At 42.9% G+C, this 13882-nt stretch overlaps 1 protein-coding gene across 2 annotated transcripts in view; it reads right to left on the bottom strand.

The window, feature by feature from the left end:
• Grin3a (glutamate ionotropic receptor NMDA type subunit 3A) overlaps nucleotides 1–13121 on the bottom strand; it is a 182290-nt gene extending 169169 nt beyond the window's left edge. For both annotated transcript variants that reach the window (XM_021160783.3, XM_021160784.3), the window contains exon 1: nucleotides 11774–13121. In XM_021160783.3, coding sequence (XP_021016442.1) covers nucleotides 11774–12472 — 699 coding nt within the window. In that variant the 5' untranslated portion in view covers nucleotides 12473–13121. The remainder of the gene's footprint in view (nucleotides 1–11773) is intronic.
• Between the last annotated feature and the right edge of the window lie 761 nt (nucleotides 13122–13882).

The raw sequence follows: 13882 nt of genomic DNA, 5'->3' as shown, positions 1-13882 counted from the left end.
GTCCATTTGTAAGTTGTTGCTAGGAGGGTCACAGGACTGTTCAGGTAGAGCTCTGGAAATACATGGGTAGAGGCATTGATTGTAATGGTGCAGATTCAGCCACTTACAGAGTCCTGAGAAACACAAAAATGAATTGCAAATACACATATGTGGACATACATGGAGGGGAGTGTCCACATACATCGGTATTGTAATTAGAAAACTCCCTCACCCTTGGGGACTCCCAGAAACTGAATCACCAACCATAGAGCATAAGTGGGCTGGATCTAGGCCCTCCATATAAATGTAGCTGTTGTGCAACTTGGTCTTCATTCCATTCCCCAACAACTGGAATGGGGCTGTCTCTGACTCTGTTGCCGCCTGTGGATCCTATTCCTCTAACTGGGATGCCTTGTCTGGTCCCAATGAGAGAAGATGTGCCAGGGTGGGTTGGTACCTAGCGTGTCCCTCCCCTTTTTCAGAGAAGAAGAAGATGTGGGAAGAGTTGTGTGAGGGGGGGGGGGACTAGAATGAGAGGGGAGATGTAAAGTGAATAAATAAATAAATTAACAGAAAAAAAAGAGAAAAGTCCCTCAAAGTTGTGTGCATCCAGTGTGGATATTTTCAGCATCCAATAAAACAAAAGGGATCCACTTCACATGAGACGGGGGAGATGCTCAGTGGATAAAGTGCTTCACAAAAATCATGACACCTGAGTTCAAATTCCCAGAGGTAGTGCACATCCGTGACACCACTACTCTTTTTTTTTTAAATTTTTAATATTTTTATTACATATTTTCCTCAATTACATTTCGAATACTATCCCAAAAGTCCCCCATAGCGCCCCCCACTTCCCTACCCACCCATTCCCATTCTTTTTTTTTTTTTTTTTTTTTTGGTTTTTCGAGACAGGGTTTCTCTGTGTAGCCCTGGCTGTCCTGGCACTCACTTTGTAGACCAGGCTGGCCTCGAACTCAGAAATCCGCCTGCCTCTGCCTCCCGAGTGCTGGGATTAAAGGCGTGCGCCACCACGCCCGGCTCCCATTCCCATTCTTTTGGCCCTGGCATTCCCCTATATTGGGGCATATAAAGTTTGCAAGTCCAATGGGCCTCTCTTTCCAGTGATGGCCGACTAGGCCATCTTTCGATACATATGCAGCTAGAGACAAGAGCTCCGGGGTACTGGTTAGTACATCATGTTGTTCCAACAATAGGGTTGTAGATCCCTTTAGCTCCTTGGGTACTTTCTCTAGCTTCTCCATTGGGAGCCCTGTGATACATCCAATAGCTGACTGTGAACATCCACTCCTGTGTTTGCTAGGCCCCGGCATCGTCTCACAAGAGACAGCTAAATTTGGGTCCTTTCAGCAAAATCTTGCTAGTGTATGCAATGGTGTCAGCGTTTAGAAGCTGCTTATGGGATGGATCCCTGGATACGGCAGTCTCTAAATGGTCCATCCTTTCATCACAGCTACGAACTTTGTCTCTGTAACTCCTTCCCTGGGTGTTTTGTTCCCAATTCTAAGAAGGGGCAAAGTGTCCACACTTTGGTCTTCATTCTTCTTGAGTTTCATGCGTTTAGCAAATTGTATCTTATATCTTGGGTATCCTAAGTTTTGGGCTAATATCCACTTATCAGTGAATACATATTGGACACCACTACTCTTTTGGCAAGATGCAAAATGGGGCCAGTAGCTTGCCAGTCAGCTAGCTTGGCATAACAGCAGTAAAAAGCTAGGAGATTATGCTTCACAGTATGTGGAAGGCAAGAGCTGGTCTAGAACTACTGTGTTTTAGAAGATAAGAGCATACACTAGATCACTCAAATTTTTTCTCCAGCTCCAAAATCCGTACGTTAAACTAGAAGTTGCTTTCCCAAGGTGAGAAAGGCCAGGCCGCATCTTTCTATCTCTTCCTTGTCTCTTTTCCTTTTAAGTCTGAGTGGATAAGTATTCTTTTTTTAATTGTAGCTATAACAAAATGCTAGAAACTTAGTGATTTAGGAGAACACCTCATGCCTTTATTATCTACATTGAAAGTCTCAGTCTGTTTCATTGGCCTGAAGTCAAGATGGGTTCAGGGTAGCCTCCTTTCTGTGATGTGTGAAGAGGATTCTGTTCCCTTCCCTTTGCAGATTTCAGTGGCTGCTAGTGTTTTCTGGCTTATGGCTTCTTTTTCCATATCTCTTATTTCCCTTCCAGGAAATCAACTCCATCTGTTTCTGTCATTGTACTACCACAATCTGACTTCTTCCTGAATCATTCATACACAGACACTTGTGCTTACATTGAATTTATATGAATATACTAATGTAACCTGTCAATCTTGTGATACATAACATAGTCACATCTTCACAGGTTCTGATAGTTTGGACGTGAAAATCTTTGAGGAACCATTATGCATACCACTTAGTAATAATCAAATTCTTGTGTGTGTGTGTGCTTGCATGCATGCACACACCCAAACCAACACCCCCCCCACACACACACACATTATTCTACATCTCTGTCACATACTTTTTTATTAACCAAGATGGGAGCTGGTAGCTGCTATTACAAGAAATATTCAACCATTGAATGAATTCATGGAGAAGGAAGAGGAAGAGGAAGAGGAAGAGGAAGAGGAAGAGGAAGAGGAAGAAGAGGAGAGGAGAGGAGAGGAGAGAGAGAGAGAGAGAGAGAGAGAGAGAGAGAACTAGAGCTATTTGGAGGAAAATGGTTGGGGGAGGAAAAGAATTGGAGAGAAATAAATAGGTGCATGTTTGATCGTTTGATCAAACCACATTATATCCATGTACAAATATTAAAAGTATACTTAACAAGAAATGTCCCATGAACCCCAAGATCATGGCATGTGTTTAACTGCATCTTTTTCTGAGCACTGACATTTTTGCTGATGAAGTGAGTGTCATTTCCCTTGTTTCCCCTTATGTATTCTTCCTCAGAGTCTCCTTGTGAGAAGCCAGGGTAGCAGATGTGCCAGGGCTCGAGAAGCACCCCAATATGACTCTTAACAGTTGGAACTGCTCCAGAAATCCACCTACCCTGGAGCCATATCAAGAAGCAACCAGATATAACCAAACTTCACAGTTCACTTCACCAATAACTATCTCTATAGTGCATTTTAATTGTTGATGCAGTTTAGAGGACAACAGCTGGTGGTAGGGCTTCAAAACAGCAGTTTTCTTTATTTTTCTGTCTTGGTTCACAAAAGCAAGAAGTCCTAAGCCTAGCTACATATGTGCTGACTGTCTAAAAATAAGTATATTATAGAAATAAAGCAAGAATATCAACAAGAGCAGTTGCCATCACTAACACCATCAACAACATCCTCATCATCAACAGGATCATCATCTTCAACAGCATCATTGTCATCATCATCATCATCTTTATCGGCAGCAGAACATCCTGTTCTTTAAGTACTACTTTTTGCATCCATGATATAGCACTTACAATACACTTAGTACATGATCACAATTTATGATTCAGTAAATTGAAGCATGGGAAGATCATATGGAGAGATGTTTATCAAATAAAATGTCCAGGAAGTTGTCAGGCTAAGAGAAAAAAAATATAGCTATGTACTCTAGTCTCTTTCTTGTTCTCTCATCAAACTCATAACAATTCTCCTGCCTCAGCTTCTGAGATTGTAGGTATGAACCATCAGATTCAGTGGGAGTCTCTTATTTCCTGTATTATGTTGTCTCTATATGTTATTATTTTTCTTGTTGCATTATAAACCAAGAATATAGCTTTTGGTCAACATAAACATACTCTGTGATTTATTTTCCCTTTAATCTTTGCTACTGAAAATTTGAAAAACATAGGGGAGGAAATATAAAAAAATCTTTTCTCTTTCTCTCAACTATATAGTGTGTGTGTGTGTCTTGGGAGCAAAAGGTGGTATAATTAACTCTTTAATTACAGTTGCTGTTAACACTGTTTAGGAATGTTCTTACTTTTAGGCTTTTTTATATTTTTTAAAATTTCTTTCACTTTTTGAGATTATAATATAATTATATCATTTCCCCCTTTTCTTCATGGCAGCTCTTTTCATTAGTCATTGTTATATCTATACATGCACTTGCACATATATACATACTTTAATAAAGTAAACACAGCTGGCCCCATCTGTACAACGTTCTCAGAGATGATCTTTGGTATTGAACAATCAGTTGTGTTCTTTCCTGGGTGGGACTGTTTCTCCAGCTCTAAGTATTCTTTAGTATTTCTTTGTGTCTGGCTGGAGCCTCTTGGGTTTTCCCCTGTCTACTTTAGCTTGTCTACTGTTACTGTCCTTGTTCAGTTCACTTTTAGGTAGGCAGTCATGTTGGGGAGACTTCATACATGTCGCTTCTGACATTTGTACGACACAAGATCTCACAGCAAAATCTCTACCCTCTGGGTTTTACTGTCTTTCCACTGCATCTTCCACAATGACTCTTGAACCTTTTGTGTCGGAGTTGTTTTGTAGATGTAACTGGTGAGACTGAGCTCCTGAACTCTGTATTTTGATAAGTAAAAATGTTTTTTTATTTGAGCATTTCATGTATAAATTCATTATATTTACTTCCTTTTTAGCTTCTTCTGTAGGCCCTAATCACATATATGTATGTTTGTATGTATGTGTATATATACATATTATATCATGTTCAGTCCAATTAGTGTTGCTCTTATTTACTATGTTATTAACATTTTTATAACTGAAATTTCAGATTACACTTTTCTGAAAAATATAATTTGTGTATACTTTTCTAGTTTCTTCTACCTCTCTGTGTCACTAAGTGTATTCTCATTTTGAACAGCTACACAGCATTCCATATCATTATTCTACTAAATTCCCATAGTTGAAAATGCAGCACTTAACTTGTTTTAAACAGCCAAAGCTAGAAGTGGACAAACCTCTACCTTTCACCTTGGTCCCCCAGATGACACACATGTTGTGACAGTTACCAGTTTGTTCTTTTGTACTCTGCCAGTCATGCTAAATGCAGAAGGCATTGTTCATTTATTCTTCTTGAGGACTTCTCACTGCCTAGAAGGCTGCTTTCTCTTCCTCTCTATATGCTTATACGTTATTCTCTACCTTACAGGACTCAGGGGGATAATATCACTGCAGTCATGATAAAGCCTTGAAAGGCACAGACACTATTAAGACCTGTGATGAAGCCTTTCCTAGATTAATGTTTCAGTAAGTAACAAGGAGGTATAATGTAGCCTGACAAGGGAGCCATCCCACATCACTCTAGGCCCTTGAAGACTCATCTGCAGCACAAGCCAACCCTGACCAATCAGAGAAAGATTTTCTTTCTGCTGTCATATTAACCAAGGTCAGGCTCTTCCTCAGTGCAGGATTTCTAACACACCTGCTCCCTCAGTGTAGGATTTCTAACACATCTGCTCCTTGAGATCCAACACAACAGCTCTCTCAATGCATGAGTTCCAACATCTCTGTTCCCTCAGTGCAGGAGGTCCACACACCTGCTCCCTCAATGCAGGAGGTCTAACACACCTGCTCTCTCAATGCAGGAGGTCTAACACAGCTGCTCCCTCAATGCAGGAGATCAACACACCTCCTCCCTCAGTGAAGGAGGTCTAACACACCTGCACCCTCAGTGCAAGAAGTCCACACACTTGCTCCTTCAGAGCAGGAGGTCTAACATTACGTGACAAGCAAGCCTCAAAGTTCAAGGACCTACATACAAAGAAAACAACAAACTAAACCAAACCAAACCAAAACCAAAACAACAACAAGAACAACAACAAGAGCAAGAACAACAACAACAACAACAACAAGAACAACAACAACAACAGAAGATTAGAGAAATTGAGGGAAAGGACAAGAATTGTCTTAGCTTACTTATCCTCAACTAAATCTCTGTCCTTGCACCTTACAAAGGAAGGATCAATTGAGTGCCTCCCATTGGTTTGCTATTCATGCATCCGTACAAAAAGCAATGTAGTATATGTTATGAAATGTTATTTTCCTTGCTGAGTTTTAGGACCACATTACTTGTGCTGTACTTTTCTCTCTGTGTGGCAATAGACAGAAGAGACAGGAGAGAAGACAAGAGGATCTCTCATCTCTGTATTGAGTGTTGCTACTAACATGAGCAGTACCATGCTGGGAGAGCCCTGCACAGTTACTGGGGAAATGGCACTCAGTAGTCAGTTTGCAAATTGCTATCAGTCCATTAAGAAATGAGGTGCCTGTGCCAGCTTGAACCAACATGCTGTGTTTCTCATCAAGAAACAGTTTCTATTTAAAAAATGTTGAATAAGTCAACTTCCATACAAATTGAGGGTGGGGTACACTCTGTGTCTATTAGTGAAAAGTTTGTCTAAAGAAAAAAAATATCCTGTAATGAAAGTGAAGGATCAAAATTTCTCAAGTCTTGTTTATTTCATATTGCAATTTCTATGGCTGTGTCTAGAGTTCAAGATATTGTTAGGTGTGGTAGAAGCAAAATATACCAGTGGTATAGAAACAGATCTGTGTGTTCCCAGACAGATGAGAACCTAGTTCTTCTTATAAAATGACACAATAAGTAGAGAGAAATGTGGAGCTCTTTTAAATATATATACACACATATATATAATATTTATACACACACACATATTTGAACCTTTGTCAAATTCTCTCACCATGTAGCCCAGGCTGGCCGTGAGCCCACTCTCCTTTCTCACCTTCCTGAGTATCAGAGTCACCTGTTTGGGTCAGCAGAAACATACTGCTCCAACTGTTTTCTGGCAGATATTCATCTAACATGATAGATTTACCCCTGTTACTTTTCTTTGTATCATTTGGTTTAGTAAACAAGTCAGAATGCTAAGAAACAGCCTTTTGATTAACAAGAATTGCTCAGGGATACTGACGTGCAAAGGACTGTGGTAGCCAATAGGAGACAGAAGTGGATTAGATAGCTTTTGGCCATTTCTTTCCCAAAGTGAAAGGAATTTGACTAAAGTATTCCTAAAACAAACATGCATGATGCCTTCGGCAACATCAGAAGATACAAAGCACATATCACGTAGTCACTGAAATTAGTATTCACTTTTATGTTGAATTATAAATTAAGCCTAACATATAATAGTTAGGACCAAATATATTATTCATAGATTAGCTGATGTTGATGTAAATACAAAGAAAAGTAAGACAGACTAATTCCTCAATGAATGGTGTCTCATAGTCTCTTCTGCACTAATTATTTAGGAAAAAAAGATCAAATTAAGAAAATTATGAATCAAGTTAAGAGAAAACTCCTGAATTAATCCCAAGCCTCTGATTTTGATAAGGAAACTGAAAAAGACCACTACTAGGCAAAAAAATTTGCATCACTTGACATTTACTTAGAAATCACTTATCAAATTGGAAATAATTAGGTGCCACTAGCAGCCATTTGTTACAAATCACAGAAAAATACTTTCCAAGGGGCGTGGGGAGAGCAAGTGCCATGCTTCACACAGAGCAGTGATTCTCAGCCTTCCTAATGCTGCGGCCCTTTAATATTGTTCTTCATGTTGTGGTGACCTTCAATAAAATTATTTTCCTTGCTACTTCATAACTGTAGTTTTGCTACTGTTATGAATTATGATGTAAATATTTTTTGTAGATAGAGGCATGCCAAATGGATTGTGACCCACAGGTCACACTGGCCTAGCACAAGTCAAAAAAAAAAGTCCAACACAACTTAGAGCTGGTGTTTTAAACATTAACATCATTTACTGGTTTTTCTGAGGCACCTGTTATGCAGTAGTATCATGTTCTGCTCCTACAAAAATTACTGTTTTGTTAGTCAAATCCTCATAAATAGCTTTAAATCCTTAGCTTAGTATTGCCAGAAACAATGGATCATCTAAAATACTAATTAATATGTGTGTGGAAATAAACATACTAATTAGCACATATGGCTGATGAGATGAACCCACGGTTGATCTATTCAACTAGAATTGGAAATATTAGGGGATGGGAAGATCATTCCACTAATAATGTGTTTGCAAACACGAGGACTTGAGTTTGATTCCTTGAACTACTTTTTGAAAAGCCAGGCATGGTGGGTGAAGGGAGGTAAAGACAGACAGAATTCTAGGACTTATCAGCCAGACAGATTGGCTTATTAGATGAGGTCCAAGCTAGTGAGAACTCTTGGATCAATATTTATGTATATAAATAAATAAGGCCATTGGTATATGAATAAAGACACCTTGGACCTTTACATACATGTGCACATACATGTACACGTGTATGTTTAATATGCATGGGTGTCTGTACATGCACACACACAGAGTTGGACATACTATTGCAGCCACATTTGAAGCAAATGATCTTGGGTCTAAGCCAATTATATTACTTTATTAGCTCTGGCAAATGTAAGCCAATGCGACATATTAACATTAGATATGCATTTTAGCAAAGAATACACATCTGTCACTATCCATCAGGTGAATTCTTAGAGTTACCTTTGATGAAATTATACAAAATCCCCAGAAGAAATAGTACCATGGGAAAGGGAGAGAGAGAGAGACAGAGAGAGTGAGAGAGAGAGAGAGACCACCAAACTTCCAAAACTCAGTACAACTTCAATGTGAATGGAATTTGGCTCCTGGCAACATCACTATTAGAAAATCACAGCGATGGAATTCAGAAAAAATTGATCTTCTAAATAAAATAAGTCTGCTTCAGGTATGAGTCCGAGTATGGTGGTAGAAGAGGAATCTTTTGAGTGGAAATGTACTTTGACTCATTCCATGTTATATTAATCTTTTATTGTGGTGCAATAAGCATGCTTCTCAAAAATAAATAGTTGACTCACTTACTTTTGGTGGATTAGTGTTTGAAGGAAATTAGTCCCTGATGACCTAACCTCTCTACTCGTGTTTTAATATTTTTTTAAAAATTTTAAATGTTTATTTTTTTTTTTATGCACTGAATCTATACTCGTGTTTTGCCTGCATGTTTGTTTGTGTACCACATGCATGCTTGATCCCCACAGAGGCCAGAAGAGGGCATCAGATCACCTGGGACTTGAGTTAGAGATGGTTCTGAGCCTCATGTGGATCCTAAAAATAGACCTGAGTCCACTAGAAGAGCAGCCAGGGCTCCTAACCATTCAGCCATCTTTCCAGCCCTGTGCTTATGTTTTCAATCAGCAGAACACTGAACTAAAACCCAAGTTTTGCTCATCTCATTGGTAACTCCTTCTATTCAAGAGTTCTGGCACGACACTATGTAAACAATCGCTTGACAATTAAAACCTTCCTGTGAACACCATCAGTAACCTAAGGAGAAGGGAGAGGATAGCTGTTGCTGCTCCTGCTCTGAAAGCAATTTGGAATGTTCTGAATACATGCACATTTTTGTTTTTCTTGGCTGTGTGGATAAGTCTACTTTCTTCTAGAATACTTTATTCAGACATCAGATAATCAACAAATGAGGTCATTGTTCAATAGGCTCCAAAGACAGTGCCTGGATTAAGATGATTTCATTTAATGTGTAAAATGACTTTGACATCCTTTTATATCTAGAAGGTCTTTTACAAAACTATATCAGTATATTAGAGAAAGCCCCACTTTCCAGGAGAAGCCAGAGGAAGAGCAGTTATTAATTTTGCTGAAAGCAGAGCTGGGCTCATATTCTAACACTGCATATTACAGCGACTTGACATTGAACAGGGCATTTTAAATGTAGAATATTGCAGGATGACACTTAACTGATATACTAGAAGTAAGGTAAGGTAAGTTAGGTATGTCTGAATTTAAAATGCAAGGAGAGATGGAAGGAAAAGTCCTCAGTGGGACAAGCCAGGTCTGAGTCACAGTCATCTTTACCTTTTTAAGATGTGTACCATTTAAACACAGCAAGGACAGTGATTTAAAGCAGAAGTAAATGCACTTGGCTGAGTATTCACTTTATAGCTGGTTTGTAAGCTTCTCCCTGGAGGGCTTCATTTTCAGCCTCCTTACAGCTTGGAAGCTCTCTGATTTTAGGCACTGCTTCACGTCCCCTCCCCTCCCCCACTCGTCTTCTTTTAGTGTGCTGTGTGCTGCACACATCCATCATGGAACACAGTTTCCCTTTCAACCTAGGAACACTAATTTGGGGAGAAATTTTCTTGCTGTTTAAGAGTCCTGCCAAACAATCTGCAAATGGGAAGGAGTTTGGTGTCTGTGACCGTCATTGGCAACTTCTGAAGGATTAGGTAATAAGGAAGCAGTGATGAGCAGCCTGTGTGCTGACTCCTGCCTTTCATTAGGTCTGCTTCTGCATATGGGTTAATAACGGCGTGGCCTGTGGATGCAGCTTCACGTTCATAACACTTCGGTCACTGGCAATGCTGTGCACCCATGTTTCCTGGCTTTTTCATCTGCTGCTTATAGCCATCCAGATTCAGGTAACACACATATTTTAGATAAGAGTTAATTAGCCTGCATCCTGCAGATCCAATCTCTGTATTTCATCATTAAATAGAAATTGCCTGGATAACTGCTGAAAGGATTTTGTACTTGTCCTTCCTAAGATTTAAAAGGTAAGATTCACTTTCTTTTCTCACAGAAGGAAATTTTAGTATTCCCCAAATATTTTAGACATAGATTTTTATCAAACTTGCCACTTGTCTGTTGCCATACTCCAGACTATATCTCTGCATATAGACCAAAAAGTTTAAGAAGGGGCATGAAAAATATCTTGTCAACCAAAGGACAGAATGAAAATGATGCTGAGTTACAAATCTGCAGATCTCTAGACTCTCCCTAGCCCAATGTTCATTGAATTCTGGAACTTTCCTCAGTTTCTCAGTCTTTAAAATGGGACCATTTTTTCATTCATTGGCCTCACGAATACCCTGTACAAGGATGACAGGAGTTGGTATGCTAAAAGCAGTCTACAAAACACAAACTTGTGTTGCTGTAGAGACCCTGTCTCCTTCCTGAGTATCACATCTCCTCTTTGTTACTAGTCATGACTTAAGTCCACAAATAGTTTCTTTGCTGACAATATCTTTAGATTTTTTTCAACCCCTTAAAACACTAAATCATTATTTGTTATTCTTAAATAAAGAGAGCAGAAATGGGCTCTTTACAGCGATCACATGTCCAGCCTCTGAGCCCACACAATGTAGAAGGAAGGTGGGGGTAAAGAACCCACAGATGAGTCTCCTCGTCTTTTGTACTCTCGGTAATTCCAGTGGTTTCCATTTGTAAGACTGCCAGCCAAGGTGGCTTCTGCACTAGTTGCAGACTTTTACATTTACTGAAGGGAAGCCAGAGGGACGTGCTTTTCCTTACACCACAGAGCCCTGGCACGCCTCTGGAAGAAGTAGAAAAGACCAGCTGCTGCTTTTTCTGTTTCAGAATTTTCTGAATTCCCTTTGGGAGTTTAAGACAGTGGCAAGTCTGGGGCCCCACCCCCCGTTCCTCACTCCAGTGTAGAACCCTTGATCACTGTCCACGGTTCTGAACCTTAAGTTTCAGGTTTCTGGAGCCCACTAGATTTCTCATAGCTTGTCAAAACATGACTGCCTCCCGCCCCTACCACATATCATCTCCACTTTCTTCCTTCCATCTGTGACCCCTCCTCCACCCCAACTTCGCATTTTATTTCTGCCTGCTTTTAAAATGTCTTACTCTATTTCAACTGAAGTCCTCCAACCTACAGCCTAGGGACATAGTCCAAGCTTCAAACATCAAAGTTAAAAAACAAACAAGCCAACAAACCCAGGCTTCCCCCACACTCTTCCTCCCCTTCTGGTCCCGACTCCCAGCAGCGCACAGCACTCCACGCGCCAGACTCCTCTCACCTGACTCTCCCGCGGAAACTCGTGGCGCACTATGCTGAGCACTGGGATGTGCAGGACAGAACTGACCAAGTCCAGCTCCATCATTTCGCCCTGGCTCTGGGGGAAGGCCAGCAGCGCCGAAACCCCTTGTACCACTACGGTGTGGCACACGCTCTGCAGAAAGGAGAAAGGGTCACTGCTCCACGGTGAGCTTGGGGAAGAGAAAGGCATAAGCGGCAGGTCGCCCAGGCCCGCCTCGATGGCCATCACTACTTCCAAAGACAGGTTGTAGGGAAGGAGCCCTTCCACACGGTTCAGGTTTTCCACAGCGAACAGTAGGGCATCCCGCGGCCACAGGGTCTCGGTCCCGGCGCCCTCCCCGAGCTTGCGGGAGCCGGGTGGACCCCGGCCATGCAGGGCGCTCCCCAACCAACGTGCGCCTTGCGAGGGCGCCGGTGGCCGCCACGTCCCCGACTCTGGCTCATCCCTCTGGGCACCCGCCCTGCCGCCGTCCTGAGCGCGACTGGCTGCGCGTGGGGCCGTGGTCCAGGGTTGCAAGTGCACCGCGCCCACCCTCACCGCGTGTCCGATGCGCTTGAGGATCTGGCAGGGTTGCGGGTGCGAGGAGGAGCTGGGCACCCCGGCCAGCACCAGTGCACAGGGCGGAGGCAGCAACAGACAGACCCTGCTCAGCAGCCACCACAAACTCAGTCTCCTCATTACTGAGACCCGCTGGGAGAAAGCGCGCCCCCTCCTGCGCCCGGCTCTTCCCTCTGCAGCCGCCGCCGGAGGTCTCCGCCGCCTGAGGTCTCTGCCTCCAAATCCGGAGCGCAGCTTCCCTAGACGCGGCGAAGCGGTCACAGGAGCCGGACCGCTCCCTGGGCATTCCAAGTTGCAGCCTAGTGGACGCCGGGCAGTGTCGGATGCGGTTCCAGGGCTCCTCCGCCTAGCATCCTCCGCAAGCGCCGCAGGCCGGTCGGCCAGCGCGGGTCACCCGTGGCTTGAGCTCCGGGTCCCTGTCCACCCCATCTGCAGGGCGCCTGGGGCGCAGCGTCTGGCCCCGCGAGAAGCCGCCAGACTTGCAAGGGGGCGGCAGTGACAGAGGACCTGTACTCTCACTTGGCTGGCTTCTTTTCTCTTGCTGTTCAGTTCAGGAGATACCCACTTATTTACTGTGGTGGCAGAGGAGAGGGCGTTCACGCACGGGGTGCGGAAAAGCAGCTGCCGAACCTGCTTCCTTTCCCCGCCGGCCACCTTACCGCGGGCTCCCCCAGCGCCTGGTTCATTTTCCCCTCTTCCCTTTCTACTTCCTCTCTTCCTTTTTCTGCCGGGCTTTTCGCCCAGGCGCCACCTCCGCGGCTTCCTTGGAGGAGCGACACAACTGGCCAACGAAGGGTGGTTCTGTTCAGAGCGCCAAAGTTCTCCCCGCCTCAGCCGGCGCCTCCCAGTAGCAGAGCCCTGGCGCCAGCCTGTCGCTTGGCTGCGCTAAAAGCCCACTGATGGTGAGATTCTCCTGCCGCACAGTCCCGCGCCCCTGCAAAGTCCTCGCCCCTCAAACGCAGAGTCTGTAGTTGGCACAATTCCCTTTGGCGGATGTACGCAAAGACAGCCTGGGGGATTTCTGAATTCGGAGTCGGTACTGAGAGATCTGAAGCCCAATGGGTCACGGGGACCGGTTAAAAGACACTGTGACTTTAAGGAGTATCCCTTGGCGACACCACTCTAAAGGGTTTTTCTAGTCCAGAGTATTAAAGCAAGAATTATTTACACATCTGATTTCTTCTTGCTTTTCTTTGGCAGAGGAGCTTATGCGTTTTTAAAGGGGTCTTGTTTTTTTGATTCTCGGGATAAAAATAAAGTGGATTCAAAGCGATTCAAGAAGTTAAAGAGCTGGGCCACCAGGCCTCACAACTGCATTTACATCCCCAGGTCCTTTAGGATGGAAAGAGACAATTGACTCAAGAAAGTTGTCCTCCGACGTGCACCCCTGCCTGGCATGATCCACCTGTTCACATCCATCCCAGACATAAAATAAATAAAATTTAATAAAAGTACTTTCAGAGCTTAAAAAGCCTTCACCAGTTGTCCGTAGTATGTAGACCAAGAGTGTCCAGGTTGTAGTTTCTCGTG

This window comes from Mus caroli, unplaced genomic scaffold (assembly GCF_978045245.1).
Source record: "Mus caroli unplaced genomic scaffold, Mus_caroli_1 scaffold_6, whole genome shotgun sequence".
Lineage (NCBI taxonomy): Eukaryota > Metazoa > Chordata > Mammalia > Rodentia > Muridae > Mus > Mus caroli.
This window is presented reverse-complemented; position numbering and strand designations above follow the sequence as displayed.